The 21,143-nt window shown below is 52.8% G+C and overlaps 1 protein-coding gene across 2 annotated transcripts; it reads right to left on the minus strand.

The window, feature by feature from the left end:
• Positions 1-200: 200 nt before the first annotated feature.
• EXO70E1 (exocyst subunit exo70 family protein E1) lies at positions 201-2,809 on the minus strand. 2 transcript variants are annotated; one of them, XM_089616118.1, is made up of 2 exons: positions 2,686-2,809; positions 201-2,557 (listed from the first exon to the last, which is right to left on the minus strand). In XM_089616118.1, exon 2 carries the CDS (start codon positions 2,372-2,374, stop codon positions 389-391), a length of 1,986 nt encoding a protein of 661 aa, XP_089472244.1. In that variant the 5' UTR covers positions 2,375-2,557; positions 2,686-2,809; the 3' UTR covers positions 201-388. The 2 variants fall into 2 exon arrangements, with proteins under 2 accessions (XP_089472244.1, XP_089472237.1); XM_089616111.1 differs by having other exon boundaries at positions 201-2,562.
• Positions 2,810-21,143: the final 18,334 nt, after the last annotated feature.

A 21,143-nucleotide genomic window follows, 5' to 3' on the forward strand; every position in this document is an offset into this window, starting at 1 on the left:
AGTATCAGCTCGTCTCTCTCAGTCCGCTGTGTAATTGTCTCAACATTAGTCACCACTCGTAGCTTTTAATACAAGTATCAGTCTTGAAATACGACATCCTAAAGAAACATCACAAATTGGGTTTCTTTTCATCAAAAAAATCATAAATTTTGGTTCGAGAGAAAAGAATTAGCCAGAAACAAGTTAGAGATCATAGACACTGCTATCGTAAAATAAACTAGTAGATCACCAGAAAAACAATTGAATTACAAATGTCTTATTAATGTTTCTGTAAGCAACGCGTAATTGACTCTGTATACACATCACCAGCACTCACATCACCAGCACTCTAATTTAAGCTTCGTAACTTGTATACCAAGCAGCCAAAAACAATAATCAATCGTACAAATCACCTTCTGCTATGAGTGGTCTGCAATGTTTTTACAGACCCCTCGAACAGGTCGAGAATGAATCTCTCCAAATCGTCGGCGCTGTACTTGATGTGTCTCTCACTGACGTGATTGAAGTGCCTGGACTCGAAAACCCGGTAAGCCTGGATCACGTTCAGCGACGTGGAGATCCTCACATCTTCCCTAAGCTCTTTGTCCGGTATCGTCCACGCCGTCTGAACCCTATAGAGCTCCTCGAACGCTGTGTAGAAGCTCCGGAACCTCTCTCGCAATCTCAGAACCCACTTCGAGCCACCGGTGCTCTGAGTCCCGTCTTCTTTCAGCAGGGCGAGGATCGATCCCCAGCTCGACCTCTGGTAGTCGATGGCGTGCTGTTGGAACCGCCCGTTGCATTTCCTGATCCACTCGTCCCCGAAAATGGGCCTGAGATCTGGGCCTTTCACCTTCTGGGCCATGTAGTGGAGGTTGTTCATCATGAAGAGGTGTTGCAGCGAGACGTCCCTGTACAGCGCCGATTTCGTCTCGAGGTTTCGCTCCAGCAAGGTCACCAGCGAGAGGAAGCTCTGCGCCATGGGTGACGTCCCGGCCCGGCCAGACTCCTCGTCCTGGGCCGGGCTCGAGCTCGGGGACAGGGACGGGGGCGGGGACACAGACGTAATTTCCTCCTCGAAGAGGCGGTTGAAGATGTCGGAGTTGTCGGTGAGGGTCTTCATGTAGTTCATCACGTAGCTCGTCAAGGGGTGGATTCCGCCGCCGGAGATCGGGTTGTTCGAGCGGTTCGAAGCCACGGCGTGTTCGAATTCGAGGAACGTCGATCTCACGCAGGAGCCAAGCCGCCCGAGGACTTCTCGACACTCGGCCGCCACCGAGAATCCGGACTCTCCGGCGTCCTCTCTGTCGTACAGGGATTCGAGGTCGGGGATTAGGTCGGAGAGCACTTCGTACATGTCGATGATTCGGAAGAGCTTCTCCGGCTTCTGTGGACCCACGGACATGGCTTCCCCAAAGTTCAGCAGCTGAAGGACCGCGGTTTTGGAAGACTCAACGAAGCACGCGGCGGAGATCTCCGGTGGAAAACCGGCGAAGATCCGGTCAGAGAGACGCTTCTCGCTGAAGAGGCACACTGGGACGAAGACCTTCATGGCTCGGATCCACCGCTTGATCTTCGAGTTCAGGCTTTTCCACTCAGCTCTGAGCACGTCTTCGATGCTCAGCTTCTCGATCTCCAAACTGATCAAGCACTCGTCCAGGGCTTCCTTTCTCAGGCTCGTGTACGCGTGAACGCACTCTTTATCGTACCTCGCCGCGAACATTGAGCCTGCGGCAATCCTCACCTCCGGGATCACCTCTGGTCTGATCAGATCGATGAGGAGATTATCCTCTTCCGGAGGAGGAATTTGGTCTTCGACGGAGTTTGAATCGTCGCCGAAGGAGTCCACTGAGACTTCATCTCCCTCGCTCGATCGGAACGATTGGTGCTCTGGCTCGTAGGGTTTCTTGTTTTGAACCAGCAAGTGCCTGAACTCCTCCTCGAGGATATCCATGGCGGTCTGAAGAACGTCCTGTGCTCTCCTCTGCAACTCGCAATTTCGATCGCGGTCGAGATCGTCGCCGGAATCGCCACGGTTATCGATCGAACACATCCTCTCTAGTCTCTCTGTTAATCTAGTAGCTTCGTCTACGACAGTCAAGAACTCGGTCCACTCTTCGAAGCTTGACTCCCAAATCACGCCCTCGTCGGCTTCCCAGCTCATGACCTTGTCTTGGACTGAGTCGAGGAGCCTCTCGATCTCGGAAGCGCTCTCGGATTCTCTCTCCACGGACATGGAAATCGACGAGAGTTGAGTTCCGAGATCGGACAAAATCTTTCTGGCTTCTTCCGTGAGGTTTTTCCTTGATCCTAAAGCCTTCGCTATCTGTTTCGCGGCGGCGATTAAATCCTCTTCTTTCTCTAGTTCTCCGATACCGAGCTCGCAATCCGCCATGGCCACAGAACAACAAAGCTCAATTGATGGATTTTTTATTTTTTATTTTTTTTTTGTTTTTATTTTTTACCAATTGCTGAACCAAATTGATTAGGAAAGCTCAGCCAAAAGCATTTAATCACAGAGAGAGACGCTTTGTGGTCGACTCTTCATAGCCACCATTTCACGGCAATAAATGCAAGCCTGTCCTGTAAATTAAAAAAAAAAAAAAAAAAAAAAAAAATCAGACCTTAAACAAAAACGTCAACGGAAAAGCAAACACAGAACCAAAAGTTCGAGACTTTTACGAGAAACCTAAAAAAGCTTCATACCTCTCTCAGTAAGTGATTTAGATTCACAATTGGAAATGGGATAAGAACAGAGGATCATGAAATGAGAGCAAGGTTGAAGATTGATCAATAAGGCTATTCAAACAGCTCAAAACACGGATCGTACGGACTTGTTGACTTGCAATAGTGTGTGCTTTATAAGTTAGCGGTGTAACCGGTTGGGCACTTGCTATCAGTCTAACTTTCACAACTATTTTTTTTTTTAAATCCAAATGAATCCGATTAAAAGATAAAATCAAAACAAACCAAACTAAAAATAATCGGGTTGATTTGGATTGATTTTTTCAGATTATAATTTTCGACAAATGAGTTTATAACTCGAATCAAAATCATATATATATAAATATATCTAATACATTAAGTCAAATAAAATCAAAATTTTACTTATCGTTAGAAAGTTTACAAATTAAAATAAAAATTACACATATTTTTAATTACCAAATCTTCATGTATTCGCAAATAATAAATCATAATATTGAATATTTTTTTTTAATTATAATACTGTTAAAAATGATATTTTTTTTTAGCAATAGTACATATAAAATATTTGCAATCTTAAAAAAAAATTAAAAGATTAACACTATCGGATTCGTTTGATTCAACCCAATCTCACGACTATAAAAAACCAAACCAACCCGAAACAACTCAAACTTCATCGAATTTTAATGGGACGGTTTAAAAAGGAGTGTGGTTTGGTTTGGGTGATCGCGTTATTCGGTTTGGCGGTTTTTATAAACACTTTTATCTAGGCAGAATTGAGAACCGACCCATCATAAAAAAAATTGAGAACCGACCCGGAAAATGTGAACGCAATTTCTCTGTTTTTGATGTTTTTATGTTGTAAGCTTTTAATAATATAAAATAAAGAAATATGAAACTTATATTTAACAAGACTAAAATTGTACAAAATTTATGTTTGTAACTCGTTAAAAAATATCAACTTTTCTAAAAGTATTTTCTCTCTTGCTAATTAAATCGATAAAAATACATCTTAGTTTACTAAACATTTTGTAATTAATTATTTTCCTGGCTTAGGTGGTTTGATTTTTTAGTACCTAATGCAATGATGAGCGGAGGATCGGTGTCTGTTAATAAACAGCAATGCAATATACAAAAATAAGAAAAACAATCATCAAATATATATATACACTAGTTTCAACAACGCGCAACGCGCGAGTCAACAAAAATATTATTGTTTTTAGACAAAAAATGGAAAATAAAAATAAGGAAAATAGAGTAAGTTGAAGACTTTTAATTTTATTAAATTAAATTTAGCAAAATCATTGTCAATGATTTTTAAAAAGTAACAAAAGGTAGAAAAAAAACTCTTTTATGATTCAAAGTTTTTCAAAATATTGCATGTTTTCCTCTCTGTCAGATTTCTTAGAAGTATTATGGACAAAAAAATTATAGGTAAATAAAAGTTGAAGTTAAATTTTGATAAAAAAAATTAGAAAAAAAAGATATAGAGAAATAGAAAGTAAGAAAAGTTTCTTATATTTAGATTAATAATATATATTGTTATGTTAAATTGCAAAAGTGTATTATACATCAAACAATAACATATAAAATATACTCAAAGTAATGTATGTTATTGATATAGTATAATATAGTATCAGTAATTATGATTATAATAAAAACAAAATTATACAAAATATTGATGAGAGAGGGAGAAAAAAAAATATAAAAAAATTATACAAAATATATTGATGAGAGAGGGGAAAAAAAATTAAAGCCCTAACAAAAATATTAAATGCCCAAAAAAAAATTAAGGCCGCCACGTGACGGCCTCGGAATGAAAGTGGGAGAGGAAGTAATCTTTATTTATATATATATATATATATATATATATATATATATATATATATATTTATATCTTTAAATATTGCATTGAATTTTTATTTTTATCACGAGCCTTCCTTTTTTTTTTTTTTTTTTTTTTTGTAAAATAAAGTCTTCGTTTTTTCTTGTATATTTTTCTCAACCACAAGTCAAATATATAAATTAAAATTGCTCAATGCATTTTACCATATTATTATTGCTATTTGCATGCTGGGTTTTCTATGAGTTTGTCATCGCCACAACAATTTGCACTCCAAAACTACTCTACGATATAAAACTAAACACATTTAAGCTTTACAAGTGATGTTATAATTTTTCAAAATAAAACTTAATTTAATAAAACATTTTGTGTACCCGCACGAAAATGAACAACGATTTAAAACTACGGACGGTTTGTTCCAAGGCCGGATCAAGTGATCGTGTTCGAACCAAAATGTGAACTCGAAGGTCGAGTTGCACCCCCAAACCCTGAGGTGTGTATTGAAGGTTGTGACCGTGCCAAATATTGGCTGCCTACGTATCCGTGGTCCGGGATCAGGTCAGAACGTAGTTCAATGTAGAGGTTATGGCTATCTTTGACTCAGAGGTTGAGAACCTAAGGCTTTAGAGAAGGACCTGGATCGTAACTTCTATTGAAGACTTTACAGAGGTCGCTTGACTCGTAGCTCAGAGTTCTAACTCAATGGTCAAGAAGTTGGGGCGCTGCTTGTGCGTTGTGAAGACTCGAGTCTCAGAATTGGAACGCGCTCTCTGTTGTCGAGGGGGTTCTCAAATTTCTGAGCCGAGCTGGGAGAGGAGGAGAGAACTCTTGGAATGTCACAAGAGAGCGGTGAGAGAAGAGAGAATTCTCCAAAAATGAGATTTTTCCCAAAGGTCTCAAGGTCCCCCTCAACTGAAGTGGAGGGTGGTATTTATAGAAGTTGGAGGAGGCCATGGGCCGGCCCCTTGTGGGCCCTTTGGATGGCCGGGTGCGGGACGCGGCGTGCGCGCGGAGGGCAGCCTCGGCCAGGGTGCGGGGCGCGCACGGGCGAGATGCCCGGCCAGACGCGGGGTGCGCACGGGCATGAGGCCTGGCCGGGCGCGGGGCGTGGCGATCGGGCCGGCACCTTGGCCGGGACGCGCCGGCACACACGGGGGAGGCCTGGCCGGTGCCTGGCGCGCACGACGCGTGACAAGGCAGAAGGCCGGGGGAGCGGGGCGCTTGGCCGAGGGAGCGGGGCGCGCACGATCGGGAGAGTAGGGCGCGCTCGGGCCGGAGGGCAGAGGGCGCAGGGCGAGGCGTGCGCGGCTCGGTGGGCTGGGAGCGCAGGGCGCGCGCGGGCCGGTGGGCTGGGGGCGCGGATGGGCCGACGGGCCCGGAAAGGTCGTGTGTGCGTGAGCCGGTCACGTGCATGGGCCGAGGCTCGGCAGGCGGTCTGACCGGCGAAGCCTGGCCGACGTTGCGTGTTTTTGTTTTTCCAGTTTCCCGAAAACGACCGATAACATTAGCCCTCTAAGTTCATGGCTCGTGAGACGCGAGTCGTGAACTTTAATTTTCAAGGTCGTGACACACGGGCCGGGAATGGGGGGGTGGGGGTGGGGGTAGGACTAGGACTCCTATTCCCTCCCCCTTTTCTTCACACCTGGCAGCCTTAAGAATTAAAAAATTCTTTTTTCAGTTGAAATTTTTGGGGTTGCCTATTTTTTTCCATCCTTTGATGAGGAGTGAATTCTTTTTCCAAGTCGACGGTCCCGACGTCGACCTTTCCTGCCCTTCTCAGGATTCTGGGAGGGCGGCAAAAGGTCCCTTTGTGGAACTGGATGGGATTCCGATTTATGTCGAGGAAGATTCTCGCGTGGCCGATCAATGGCTCGCTAAATTGGAGACTAACGCCGCGGCGCTGGCCGAGCTGACGGAGCCTGGGAGTGACCCATCAACTAGGTGCGGCCCCAAAGGGGGGGAAGAGGGGCCCCGTGACGCACGCTCGTCGCGCTTGGTGATAAATTTGGTCTCCCGTGAGGCGTCCTTCGATGCCCCATCGCCTAGGCGGCGAGAGGAGGTTGTTAAATTTGCGATGCGTCCCCTGGCGTCTGACTTAGAGGCCTCAGGTGCCGAATTTGTTATCATTCCGTCCGAATCGTTCTTGGACAAAATTCACTCCGATGACCCCCTTGGGTCGGACTCGGAGGGTCCTGGAGAGGAACTGGAGACTTCCCCTGCGGCGGGGAGAGAGGAACGTAGCGGGAAAGTGTTTGAGACGGCCAGGGCGGTCTTCATGTCAGTAGAGTCCTCAGACTACGCTTCTGGGAAGTCTTTGGAGAGGACTCCTTGGTACAGAGTGGGCGATTCTGTTGTCCCCGAGGGCTTAGACTGCAGGGAGGTCGATGCTGCGAGCACGCTCACCACCCTAGTTTTCAGCATGCTTCGGGAGACGTATATCATCCCTCCCTCGGTGGGGCTACTTCGACCTGCCCCCGAGGACCTGCAATCTAGCCCGAGGAACGGGTTTGCTGCCGTCACGATAGGGAGTCTCGTTTGTGGATTACGCCTCCCTTTTCCGCTTATCGTTCAACGGATTTTGGCTCAATTAGGAGTCCATGCCTGCCACATGAGTGGTGTTGTCGGTCTTTTTCGGAAAACCCGAGACGCCAAGAAGACACGCCGTTCAAAGGGCCGATGTTCAGGCCAGAGGTCCTGAAGAGCGGCAAGCCTTCTGTCACGAGTCGACTGGCAAGTCCTCGTGCCAAATCCTCACGGCCCTCAAGTCGAGCCTCGAGTCATTCCTCGAGTCGAGCCTCGAGTCGTTCTCCTCGAGTCGTTCCTCGAGTCGAGCCTCGAGTCGTTCCTCGAGTCGAGCCTCGAGTCGCTCTCCTCGAGTCGAGCCTCGAGTCGCTCCTCGAGTCGAGCCTCGAGTCGCTCCTCGAGTCGAGCCTCGGGTCGTCCTTCTCGAGCCGAGCCTCGGGTCGTTCCTCGAGCCGAGCCTCGAGTCGAGCCTCAAGTCGCTCCTCGAGTCGAGCCTCGAGTCGTCCTCCTCGAGCCGAGCCTCGAGTCATCCTCCTCGAGTTGAGCCTCGAGTTGCTCCTCGAATCGAGTCACTCTCGTCAAATAGAAACTTTCATATTTCGCGTGACAAGCGTGGTATCCAAAGACCCCTAAAGGCCCACAAGAGTCCGACGAGACAAGCCATGCGTCGCGCGCGCAGCACGCCGCGCCGGCCGGCCACACAGCAAGCCGCGCGACGCGCCAGCAGGCCGCGCGCCGCGCCAGGCAGACCGCGCACCGCGCAAAGACACGCCCGCACCGCGTACCCATGCGCCGCGCATCCCGCGCTGCACATCCCGCGCCGCGCCAGATGACCCGTGCGCCTCCACTTGATGGTTCGCGCGCCCCTAGTCCCACATGGACGAAAAAGGGACCTTGTAAGGCCCTCAAACACCTATAAATACCCCTCTCATTGAGAGGAAAGCCATCCCATTTATTCTCAAGGAACTTGAGACTTCTCTCTGCTTCTCTGGATGCCATCCTTGGCCTGAAGCAGATTCTTCTCGATTTTTCGTTCTCAGAGGTTCTGAAGCACTCTCGGGGACTTCCCAGACGTCGCTCCCTCTGATCGAACGTCCTCTAGTGCTCAAGCATGCTCCTAGGGTTCTCGACTAGAGTCCCCCTGCGAGTCCAGCACGCCAGACGCGCACGTGATCTCCGAAGTTCCGAGACGCCACCGAGGACTCCTCCGCCCCTCATCTCCTTCATCGAGTACGCTTCTCCACCAAGGCTCCGCGCCTCACACTGTGTTACATACACCCAGAACTACGTTCTGACCTGATCCCACACACGGGTACGTAGGCAGCCGACACCCAAGGCATGGTCACTCCTCCTCCTCACCCCCTACCTCTCCCGAGAGGCGGGTTGATCGGAGAGAACCTAGCTCGAGACTATCGAGTTCACACTTTTGGCCCGGGTGCGATCACTTGGTCCGGCCTTGGATCGAACCGCCCGAGGTTGTCAATAGTTGTTCATTTTCGTGCGACAACATTTTGGCGCTAGAAGGAGGGGACTTCCCGACCTGTTCAGCCCGAAATCCCTTATGTTCATCTTCTTCTTTTCTTCTACAAACTCAACTTTCTCGAACTTGAGAAAAGATGAGTAGTCAACCACCCGTACGTTCTGAGGGTGTTAACAACCCCGATAACGTCACGGGGACCAAAAAGTACTTCTTGCGCTCCCGAGCGTATGGTGACGAAGAGTCGCTCAACGAAGAGAGCTCGACCCGCTCACCATCTCCATCTCCAGATAGCAGGGACGACCGCATCATGGAGTTGGAGGAGAATATCCGCCAACTAAAGGCGAAGAACGCGAGGTACCGCAGCCAACTGGCTGCGAAGCAACCCGCGCATAACACAATGACCCCCAACGGGGATCCTGAGAACCTCAACGAGGAAAGCCATGACTGCGACCCTGATTATGAGGGTACTGGCAATTCGGAGGATATCGAGACTTCTCTCACGAAGGACGGGGAACACCCCGCCGTGTTTGAAGCCGGTCCTTCGAATCCCCTACCCCGGACATGCGACGTGCCGGCTGCTTCTCAAGAGGGAAATTCCCGACGTTCGGCCCTCGACCGACTAGGTCAAAGGGAGAATGTTACGGAGAGTCAGAGCACGCTGAGAGCATGCCGTCACAGACGAAGCCCGCGCCTCCGTACGACAAGCCCTGATCTTAGGGACCATCTCACTGCTCGACGCATCGAGCGTGGCGATGACCTAAGAGAGCGACTAAGCTCTCGGCCAAACATCCCCATAACAGCCCCAACTAACGGGAACCGCCGCACGGGTCAAGGGTCAAATGAAAGGCGGTAGGTAACTCCTCCCGAACAGGGAGTTACTCCGACTACCGATCTCGATGTGATCACTATGATCCACAATCTTCGAAATGAAGTACGAGATCTCCGAGAACACGGAATAGGCGGAAGTGCCTATGGGGTCATCGAGGAGAATCCATCGCCATTCACTGCTCAGATATTGGGCGAGGTATGCACGGGAAATTTCAAACTCCCGAACCCCCCTATGATGGAAAAGCGGATCCCGCTTACCATATCCAGCACTATGAAACCTGGATGACGATGCAGGGTGTCTCTCCTGGTGCTATGTGCCAAGCTTTTAGTCTTACCCTCGCCGGGCCCGGCTTCGAGTGGTTCTAGAACTTAAGACCAGGAAGCATCCACTCGTTCAAAGACCTGAAGGACATGTTCCTAGCACGGTTTGCTACATCTATGGTCCAAAAGAAAACCAAGATGTACATGTGGTCAATCAGGCAAGAGAATGGCGAGTCTCTTAGACGATACCTCGCCCGATTCACTGAAGAATCGAATAAGGTCGACCGCTTTGACGACAAAGACGCAATCACTGCCATCATTGAAGGCTTGCGCACAAATGACTTCCTTAAGTCCATCGTCGGCCGTGTCCCTTCTACCATGGCCGAGTTAATGACTCGAGCCAAGACCTTCATGGGAGTCGAAGATTACCTCGATGGCCGCAAGGGCGATAATCAAAGCCCTCACCGCCGAGACGAGCCTAGCAACGAGCAAGGCAACTCCCGTAAAAGACGAAATAGAGGGGGTCAGACTTCTAATAGCCGACCTCCGGTGCCCCAAAAGCCGCGACTTGCGGAAGACTTTAAGGGCTACTCGTCGTTCACACCGCTGAACACGCCGCCAGAGCGGATCCTGGCTTTGGCACGTGACAAGTTCACTCCCCCGGCTCCAATAAGCAAAGATCCCGCGACTCGCGATAGATCTAAATATTGTGAGTTCCATCAGGAATGCGGTCACTTGACCTCCGAATGCTACAGTCTTAAAAGGCAGATCGAGGCATTGATCCAACGGGGTGAGCTAAAAGAGTTCGTGTTACGCATGATTAGCGCTGCGGGCCCCACCTCGAACAGACCACAATCTGGAAAGGGAGGAGGAACAGCCGCTTCTGCCGACCGAACCACGGCTACTGCCAATGCCAATCCACAACTCCACATTGTAACCACCATACTAGGTGGCCCACAAGATGGAGATTTAGCCCGACAACGGAAGAAATTCCTTAGGACCGTGGCTCAAGAAGACGCTGCTACGCACGTCAACCTTACGTATGAAGAACCTCCGTCCGTGCCTCACGAGACGATGTACTTCACCAACGAAGAGACCAAGCGAGTTGTGCACCCGCACAATGACGCGATAGTGCTCAAGGCCCAAGTGGCTAATAACTTGGTGAAAAGAGTTCTCATCGACAACGGCAGTGCTGCCGACATAATTTTCAAGTCCACCTTAGAGCGCATGAAGCTCGGGGGGCTACGCCCAACTCCAACCCAAACGCCTCTATTTGGGTTCACTGGGGAAAGAGTCATGACCGAAGGCATCATCGATCTGTCGGTCACCTTCGGAACTCCCGGAGGCATTGAAGTCGTTCACATGGTCCCATTCCTAGTGGTCGATCAAGAGTCGCCCTACAATGTAATCATTGGGCGACCCACGCCGAACCGACTAAGGGCCATTACTTCAACATACCACCTACTGGTGAAGTTCCCCACCGAGGATGGAATCGGCATCATGGCTGGAGACCAATCCCAAGCCAGAGTATGCTACATCCAAGGATAGCGTCGAGTCGACCAAGGTCCTCCACGAAATCCACGAAGACCTCTGCATGACACTCAAGTGCAAGGTGCCGGCGTCCTCATCCCAAGTAGAGAGGGACCCTACAGAGTACTCCAAGTCATACATGACGGGACCTACTACATCAAATACACAAACGAAACACCGATCTGTCGCCTGTGGAATGCGGAACACTTGAGTCAGTACTACCAGTAGCCAGCGCTTCCCCCTATTTTATTTCTTTGCTTTCCAACATTCAATAAGACCTACGAGCCAATGTTTTAGGATTTCAAATTTTTGCAATATTAATAAAGTTCGAGGTTTTTTCAAAATCCACTTTATCAAAGATTTTCAGTCATCAAAATACAATTGCAAACCCAAAAACTCGGGGGGCTAGTGACATAGGTAACGGCAAGTACACTCAAAACCCTCAAGAAAGTACGCTCCATAAAAAGAAAGAACGCTCCACCAAAACAAAACACCCGAACATAAACGGGAATGAGCGTTCAACTAAGACGCCTCCGCGGCGCGCCATAAGACATCCCAGAGATGCAGGCTGAAGACGCCTCCGCGGCGCGCCATAAGACATCCCAGAGATGCAGGCTAAGACGCCTCCGCGGCGCGCCATAAGACATCCCAGAGGTGCAGGCTGAAGACGCCTCCGCGGCGCGCCATAAGACATCCCAGAGGTGCAGGCTGAAGACGCCTCTGCGGCGCGCCGTAAGACATCCCCGCGATGCAGGCTAAGACGCCTCCGCGGCGCGCCATAAGACATCCCAGAGATGCAGGCTAAGACGCCTCCGCGGCGCGCCGTAAGACATCTTCGCGATGCAGGCTAAGACGCCTCCGCGGCGCGCCATAAGACATCCCAGATATGCAGGCTAAGACGCCTCCGCGGCGCGCCATAAGACATCCGAGAGATGCAGGCTGAAGTCGTCCCTCGCGACGCACCTAAGACGCCTACATGGCGCACCAAAGCCGTCCCTCGCGACGCACTAAAGACGCCTACATGGCGCACCTAAAACGCCTACATGGCGCACATAAGACGCCTACATGGCGCGACCAAGTCGTCCCTCACGACGCACTTAAGACGCCTACATGGCGCACTAAAGACACCTACATGGCGCATGTAAGACGCCTACATGGCGCTACCACGTCGTCCCTCGCGACGCACCTAAGAAGCCTACATGGAGCACCAAAGCCGTCCCTCGCGACGCACCAAAGACGCCTACATGGCGCACCTAAGACGCCTACATGGCGCACCAAAGACGCCTACATGGCGCAAGTAAGACGCCTACATGGCGCTACCACGTCGTCCCTCGCGACGCACCTAAGAAGCCTACATGGCGCACCAAAGCCGTCCCTCGCGACGCACCAAAGACGCCTACATGGCGCACCTAAGACACCTACATGGCGCACCCAAGACGCCTACATGGCGCACGTAAGACGCCTACATGGCGCACCCAAGACGCCTACATGGCGCACTTGAGACGCCTACATGGCGCACGTAACACGCCTACATGGCGCAACCAAGTCGTCTCTCACGACGCACCTAAATAGCCTACGTAGCGCATCTAGGCCATCCCTCGCAACGTGCCTATGACGCCTAAACGACGCACAAAACCGTCTCTCACGACGCCCTCTGAGTCACCACAAGGCGTTGTATGTGATGACTAATCGCAATGCACTTGAACCGCCACAAGGCGCACCTAAACCGCCATACAAGGCGTAGGTCCTGCCATCTTCGCCACCGTCAGCTGAGCGCGATCACACTCGCCTTGAGAGACTCCCCATTCCATGCGAGCTAATGGAAGCTGCTCCCAAGGACTCGCGAACTCCGCGTCTGAGCAAGAACCTCGCTCGGCCCGAGCTAGCTGAGACTTCGCTCAAGCAAGCACCTCCTGGAAAAGTCCCAGGTGACGAATGAGGTCGTGTAGAATCTTCTCGAGCCGAGCCTTGCTCCTCGAGTCAAGTCGTTGTCCTCGAGTCGAGCTTCGCTCCTCAAGTCAAATCATTTCCTCGAGTCGAGCTTCGCTCCTTGAGTCGAGCCATTCTCCTCGAGTCGAGCCCCATTCCTCGAGTCGAGTCATTCTCCTCAAGTCGAGCTCTGCCCCTCGAGTCGAGTCATTTTCCTCGAGTCGAGCTTCACTCCTTGAGTCAACTCACTGTCCTCGAGTCGAGCCTTGCTCCCCGAGTCGAGTCATTCTCCTCGAGTCGAGCCTCGCTCCCTGAGTCGAGTCGTTCTCCTCGAGTCGAGCTTCGCTCCCCAAGTCGAGTCATCCGCCTCGAGTCGAGCCTTGCCCCCCGAGTCGAGTCATTCTCCTCGAGTCAAGCTTCGCTCCTCGAATCAAATCACTGTCCTCGAGTCGAGCCTTGCTCCCCGAGTCAAATCATTCTCCTCGAGTCGAGCTTCGCTCCCCGAGTCGAGTCATCCTCCTCGAGTCAAGCCTTGCTCCTCGAGTCGAGTCACTCTCCTCGAGTCGAGCCTTGCTCCGCGAGTCGAGCGTCGCTCCCCGAGTCGAGTCATCCTCCTCGAGTCAAGCCTTGCCCCTCGAGTCGAGTGATTCTCTTCGAGTCGAGCCTTGCCACTCGGATTTTCTCCGTTTTTTCTCGAGCCTAGTCATTTTCCTCAAGTCGAGCCTTGCCCCTCGAGTCGAGTAATTCTCCTCAAGTCGAGCTTCGCTCCTCGAGTCGAGTCATTCTCCTCAGGTCGAGCTTCGCTCCTTGAGTCGAGTCATTCTCCTCGAAGTCGAGCCTCGCTCCTCGAGTCGAGTCATTCTCCTCGAGTCGAGCTTCGCTCCTCGAGTCGAGTCATTCTCCTCGAGTCGAGCTTCGCTCATTGACTCGAGTCATTCTCCTCAAGTCGAGCTTTGCTCCTCGAGTCGAGTCATTCTCCTCAAGTCGAGCTTCGCTCCTCGAGTCAAATCACTGTCCTTGAGTCGAGCCTTGCTCTTCGAGTCAAGTCATTGTCCTCGAGTCGAGTTCCGCTCCTCGAGCAAACACCCGGAGCGACCTGAAGAACAGGTCAGCCAATGTAGAGACCCGCGCTCGCGTCTAGGGAATAAGGGCCGATCTTCCGAACGCAGATGAAGAAGCGTCACCAGGGCGGGAATGGCGGATGCCCCGTGAGACCGACTTATGCTTGATGCGTGGTCAAACTTTTAGCGTTGATCCCCGAGTAGTCGAAGCCCTCCGGTGCGGCAGAGCCTTTCACCAGGTGCCACTCCGTCTTCTCGAAGCATCGGCCCGCAGCATCAACCTCTGTCTTCGAGACCTCGGAATGAGCACGCCTTTGCAAAACGCAAAAGTGCAGTCGCCTTCCAAGCTGGCCGAGACGGATGCCATGATCTTCCCCTAACATGTCGCAATTAGAGAATAATTGCCATGCTAATCACTGTCGAGTTGCATGGACTCCGGGTCGAAGATATCATCAAACAAAACTCCATCGAAGAAAGACTTGGACGTGACTTCGCCAAAAGACCAACAAGCCGCGTCATGCCGGTACGCCTCTGAACAGGTGCGTGCCCTACATGCCTGCGCATGTCTCGGTTGCTCCGGGGCTAGAGCGACGGATGCGAACGTGTCCGCCTCGCCCACGTTGAGCTACGCCTCTCATCCACTTGGATCCTCCTCCACATGTTGATCACACACTCGTGTTGAGAGAGATGGAAAAGCGAGAGAGAGCACTTTCAATTGTGAGAATGTTCTATATAAATCACAAAAGCTTCGCGACGGCGGAGCCCTGGGAGATAAATTTTCCTCAAACACCCGGCGGAAACAACTAAAAGTTCACCGCCCGGGGCCTCCCGAGCGATAAACTTGGGGGGCTAATGTTGTCGGTCGTTTTCGGAAAACCCGAGACGCCAAGAAGACACGCCGTTCAAAGGGCCGATGTTCAGGCCGGAGGTCCTGAAGAGCGGCAAGCCTTCTGTCACGAGTTGACTGGCAAGTCCTCGTGCCAAATCCTCACGCCCCTCGAGTCGTTCCTCGAAGTCGAGCCTCGAGTCGTTCCTCAAGTCGAGCCTTGAGTCGTTCTCCTTGAGTCGAGCCTCGAGTCGTTCCTCGAGTCGAGCTTCGAGTCGTTCCTTGAGTCGAGCCTCGAGTCGCTCTCCTCGAGTCGAGCCTCGAGTCACTCCTCGAGTCGAGCCTCGGGTTGTCCTCCTCGAGCCGAGCCTCGAGTCGTTCCTCGAAGTCGAGCCTCGAGTCGTTCCTTGAGTCGAGCCTTGAGTCGTTCTCCTCGAGTCGAGCCTCGAGTCGTTCCTCGAGTCGAGCCTCGAGTCGCTCCTCGAGTCGAGCCTCGAGTCGCTCCTCGAGTCGAGCCTCGAGTCGAGCCTCGAGTCGTCCTCCTCGAGCCGAGCCTTGAGTCATCCTCCTCGAGTCGAGCCTCGAGTTGCTCCTCGAATCGAGTCACTCTCGTCAAATAGAAACTTTCATATTTCGCGTGACAAGCGTGGTATCCAAAGACCCCTAAAGGCCCACAAGAGTCCGACGAGACGAGCCATGCGTCGCGCGTGCAGCACGCCGCACCGGCCGGCCACACAGCAAACCGCGCGCCGCGCCAGGCAGACCGTCCGCCGCGCGAAGACACGCCCGCGCTGCACATCCAGCGCCGTTCCAGATGACCCGCGCGCCGCGCCCCCTGCGCCGCGCGTTGTGCGCCGCGCACGCCGTGCGCCTCCACTTGATGGTGCGCGCGCCCCTTGTCTCACATGGACGAAAAAAGGACCTTCTAAGGCCCTCAAACACCTATAAATACCCCTCTCATTGAGGGGAAAGCCATCCCATTTATTCTCAAGGAACTTGAGACTTCTCTCTGCTTCTCTGGATGCCATCCTTGGCCTGAAGCAGATTCTCCTCGATTTCTCGTTCTCAGAGGTTCTGAAGCACTCTCGGGGACATCTCGGACGTCGCTCCCTCTAATCGAACGCCCTCTAGTGCTCAAGCACGCTCCTAGGGTTCTCGACTAGAGTCCCCCTGCGCGTCCAGCACGCCAGACGCGCACGCGATCTCCGAAGTTCCGAGACGCCGCCGAGGACTCCTCCGCGCCTCGTCTCCTTCATCGAGTACGCTTCTCCACCAAGGCTCCGCGCCTCACACTGTGTTACATACACCCAGAACTACGTTCTGACCTGATCCCACACACGGGTACGTAGGCAGCCGACACCCAAGGCATGGTCACTCCTCCTCCTCACCCCCTACCTCTCCCGAGAGGCGGGTTGATCGGAGAGAACCTAGCTCGAGACTATCGAGTTCACACTTTTGGCCCGGGTGCGATCACTTGGTCCGGCCTTGGATCGAACCGCCCGAGGTTTTCAATAGTTGTTCATTTTCGTGCGACAACAAGTGGCACTGCCAGACTCAACGTGCCATGACCGTGGACGACTTCCGTAACTTGGTTGCCGTACTCCCGACGCCGGGGCAGTCGGGATTTCACATGGCCCGCGCCTGGGGCAACACGAGGTTGATCGATGACAATGACCCATCTAGTCGCAGGTCGTGGGTGTGGGTCTCGACGGACGCTTTCGGTGAGGCACCCCTTCGCTTTGGTCGTATGGCGGATTTTCCGGCGGATGAAGGGGCAACGAAGGCTCCCATTTGTGAAGGAGATATCGGGAATGTCTGAGGCTCGCAAGGCGGGCGAGCGGTTCCGCTCTCCTGAGCTGATGGCGCTAATTGGGTGGTTCTCGTCCTTCACCCTGGCTCAAAGGAGGCGCTTCGGGCGGACATGCCGCCTAGTCCCGATGCCCAACCAGCTGTCCCTGCTTCTCGAGGTACCTTTGTTATTTGAGATTTCGTATATTAGTTGAAACCTAACCTTTGTTGTTTAGCGGGTGCAGCAGCTAGGAGGAGGGTTCAGAGGCTGGCTTTAGTTTGCCGGAACCCCGAAAGGATGACGGAGATCCGTTTTAGGGTCACCGACCGCAGGACGAGAGAGGATGGCATTGAAGCTACCTGCTCCGTCGAGCAAGAGTCCCGTGCCTCGCTGAAGAGGGCCTCCGCCTTGGTGCTTCCTGATGAGCGTGCCGAGTCCAAGAGGGTGAATTCCGCAGTGGAACTAGAGGCGAGGGAGTCTCGAGCCGATTGCTTTCGACATCTTGAGGAATCTCTCTTATCTTGGTGGAAGGGTGTGGTGTCAAAGAGCGACATTGCCTTCTTTCAGGCTGGGTTACCGACGCTTAGAGGGCCAGTACCTTTCTTTGTCTTTCCATATGCGTAGGTTTGTTTTTTACCTTTGCCTTTGCTTGCTGCCATAGGCGTATGCGAGAGCCGTGCGGAGCGACAAGATCCTGCACGACTTCATTCGGTGGTTGGGGATCTCTCAAGAAGAGCTTGCTTAGGAGAAGTCCATGTTGGCCCATGTCGATCGCGGTTCACACTTAGGGGCGGAACTCGAGACGCTTCGGGACAACCTCCGAGTAGCTCAAGTGGAGCTCCAGATCGTTCGGGATCAATGCGACGGAGCCCAGATGTCGGTGGCCAAGATAGCGGGAGAGCTGACCGAGGAGCATCAAGCTTTTGAGGTGGCATCCAGATCGACAGAGATTTTCCAGACCGAGGTTGCCGAACTCCGCCGACAGCTGGACGCCCGGTCAGATGCCATGGAGACTTCCCACAGCCAGCTTACTTCGAGCGAAGCAGCGCATGTTCGGGTAGAGCATGTTGTCCGCCCATCTAGGGCCGACGAGGACAAAGGCATTTCTTCGACCCGCCTGGCCGGTGCGAGGTCTTGAACGGCGAAGCCCTGACCCAACCAGGGGCCGGCCCAAACCAAGGGCCAAGTCAAATGACTTGCCCGGCCATTGGCCGAGTCAATGGCTCACTCGGCCATAGGACAGTTCACTCGGCCATTGGCCGAGTGAACCTTCCAGCAGTTCACTCGGCAAATGGCCGAGTGAACCTTCCAGCAGTTCACTCGGCCATTGGCCGAGTGAACCTTCCAGCAGTTCACTCGGCCAATGGCCGAGTGAACCTCAGCCGGCCCAAGGTTTGCCTCGGCCATTGGCCGGCCCAAGGCTTGCCTCGGCCATTGGCCGGCTCAAGGCTGGCCTCGGCCATTGGCCGCCTCAAAGCTTGCCTCGGCCATTGGCCGGCCCAAGGCTTGCCTCGGCCATTGGCCGGCTCTAAGGTTTGCCTCGGCCATTGGCCGGCCCTAAGGCTTGCCTCGGCCATTGGGCGGCCCAAGGCTTGCCTCGGCCATTGGCCGGCCCTAAGGCTTGCCTCGGCCAATGGCCGGCCCAAGGCTTGCCTCGGCCATTGGCCGGCCCTAAGGCTTGCCTCGGCCAATGGCCGATACCAAGCCCGACACACTCGAGCCGAAGTGAGACCATTTGGTCTGGCCTTGGGTCTAACCACTTTGGGCTCCTAAATAGTTGTCCGAAAAACTGCGACAACATTTTGGCGCTAGAAGGAGGGGACCTCGACGCTCTCCCTTCCATTCCTCCATCACTACACCTACGACTCTCGAGAGATGAGTCATGTGCCTGGCACCTCCGTGGGCGCTCGAGCGACTAGCTCGAGGCACGGCCTCCAAAGCTCTGCGCGCGATCTCGAAGGGCAACCTCATGATAATGAAAGCCAGCCCCGAGACCCGACGAATGATCCCGAGGCCGTAGTCCGAGAGGACACGGCTCGAAGGCTCGCCGAGCTCCTAGACCGCCCCGGCGTCACCGGCGCGCTCATCGCCGACCTCCTCGACTCCAACGACGTCGACGACGTCAACCACGAGACCAACCCCGACCACGCTGTTCACGAAAGGGGACGCACGCGCACGCTTCCAAGGGGACACCCTCGGGCGACCGCACCGGGACGTCAACTTTCTGATGAGCACGCGCACGCGCCCTCGAGGGGACACCCTCGGGCGACCACGTCAAGACGTCAAAGCTCGCGCAATACCCGAGGACGCTCAGTCTCGAGGTCCCGAAAGGGACGCTCCAAGCTCACCATCCGCATCCAAAACCCTTGTGAAGGTGACAACGTCGATGGTCGCGGCCTCCGTCAAGGGCGTCGCCTGAATGACGCGCCCTTAACAAGGGTGATAGGGACGGCCTCCGGAGACTTGAGAGACCGCCTCAGTTCTCAAAGAGAGAATCACGGGTTCGACTTGAGAGAAAAACTCAGTGCCCGACGCGAGACCGCGATCGTCTTAGGGCAGCAACCACCCAATATTGATCGAGCACCCAACCAGAAGCGCGCGGCCGCGCTTGTGGTACCGGCCGTTGGTCCCGAGTCACGAAGGAAAAGGCGCCGGAAGGGTCAACTCCCTAATGACCACCCTTCTCCAGCCCCGAAGCGATCCTTCGTCCCGCTCAACACAACGCCCGACCGGATCCTGACCTTACGCCGCGATCAGCTAGGAAGCCTTGCTCCACTCACAAAGGACCCCGCGAAGCGAGATCGAAGTAAGTTCTGCAAATACCACCAAGATTACGGGCACGTGACGATCGAATGCTACCAGCTTAAGAAGCGAATTGAATCCGTAATTCAAGGTGGGGACTTCAAGGAATTCGTCGCATCTGCTAGCAAGCCATGACTGTCGCGACTTCGACCCTTAAACCCATGCCCGAACTCACTCGACTTTGTAATCGCTTCATTTCAATTATGCAATTTCCTTTTTTCAAAGAAGGCCAAGTGCCATGACTACCTGTAACGACCCCTTTATTGCAATAAAGAGTTATTCTACACATGACAACTTTTTGACACGCACTATTGTATACCTCCAACACAAGAGTTTCTTTGCCTTCGTCTCACAAACGCAAGAAACTCGGGGGGCTAACAGGGATCAATGATCAATCAAAAACAACTCAACAACAACTCAAAAAATAATAATAATAAAGTCTCAAGGGGCCGATGGTTAGGCCGGAGGTCCCAAAGAAAGACTTCTCACGTAACTCCTCGAGATGAGTTCATTCCTCGAGTCGAGTTTCGAATCCACGAGTCGACCGATACTCCTTGTGCCGATTCTTCGCGTGGCTCCTCGTACAGGCTCTACGTGAGTCCTCAAGTTGAGTTCGAGTCCACGAGTCGACCGATACTCCTCGTGCCGACTCTTCACATAACTCCTCATGCAGGCTCTACATGAGTCCTCGAGTCGAGCCCCGAGCCCACGAGTCGATTGATACTCCTCATGCCGACTCTTCACATGTCTCCTCAAGATGAGTTCATTCCTCGAGTCGAGCTCCGAGTCCGCGAGTCGACCGATACTCCTCACACCGACTCTTCACGAAACTCCTCGTGCAGGCTACATAAGCCCTCGAGCCGAGTTCGAGTCCACGAGTCGACTGATACTCCTCCTGCCGACTCTTCACATGTCTCCTCGAGATGAGTTCATTCCTTGAGTCGAGCTCCGAGTCCACGAGTCGACCGATACTCCTTGCGCCGACTCCTCACGAAACTCCTCATGCAGGCTACATAAGCCCTCGAGCCGAGTTCGAGTCCACGAGTCGACTGATACTCCTCGTGCCGACTCTTCACATGTCTCCTTGAGATGAGTTCATTCCTCGTGTCGAGCTCCGAGTCCACGAGTCGACCGATACTCCTCGCGCCGACTCTTCACGAAACTCCTCGTGCAGGCTACATAAGCCCTCGAGCCAAGTTCGAGTCCACGAGTCGACTGATACTCCTCGTGCCGACTCTTCACATATCTCCTCGAGACGAGCTCATTCCTCGAGTCGAGCTCCGAGTCCGCGAGTCAACCGATACTCCTCGCACCGACTCTTCACGAAACTCCTCGTGCAGGCTACATAAACCCTCGAGTCGTGTTCGAGTCCACGAGTCGACCGATACTCCTCGTGCTGACTTCACGTGCCTCCTCGAGACGAGTTCATTCCTCGAGTCGAGTTCGAGTCCACGAGTCGACAAGCTACTCCTCGTGGCGGCTCCACATGTCTCCTCGAGACGAGTTCACTCCTCGAGTCGAGTACTGAGTTCACGAGTGGACAAATGGGTTCAAGGCTTGCGTCCACTGGGCATATCTGGTCTAGCCAG

Source organism: Urtica dioica, chromosome 1 (assembly GCF_054948205.1).
Source record: "Urtica dioica subsp. dioica isolate 48M chromosome 1, U.dioica_male_clone48M_v1_H2, whole genome shotgun sequence".
Taxonomy (NCBI): Eukaryota; Viridiplantae; Streptophyta; class Magnoliopsida; order Rosales; family Urticaceae; genus Urtica; species Urtica dioica.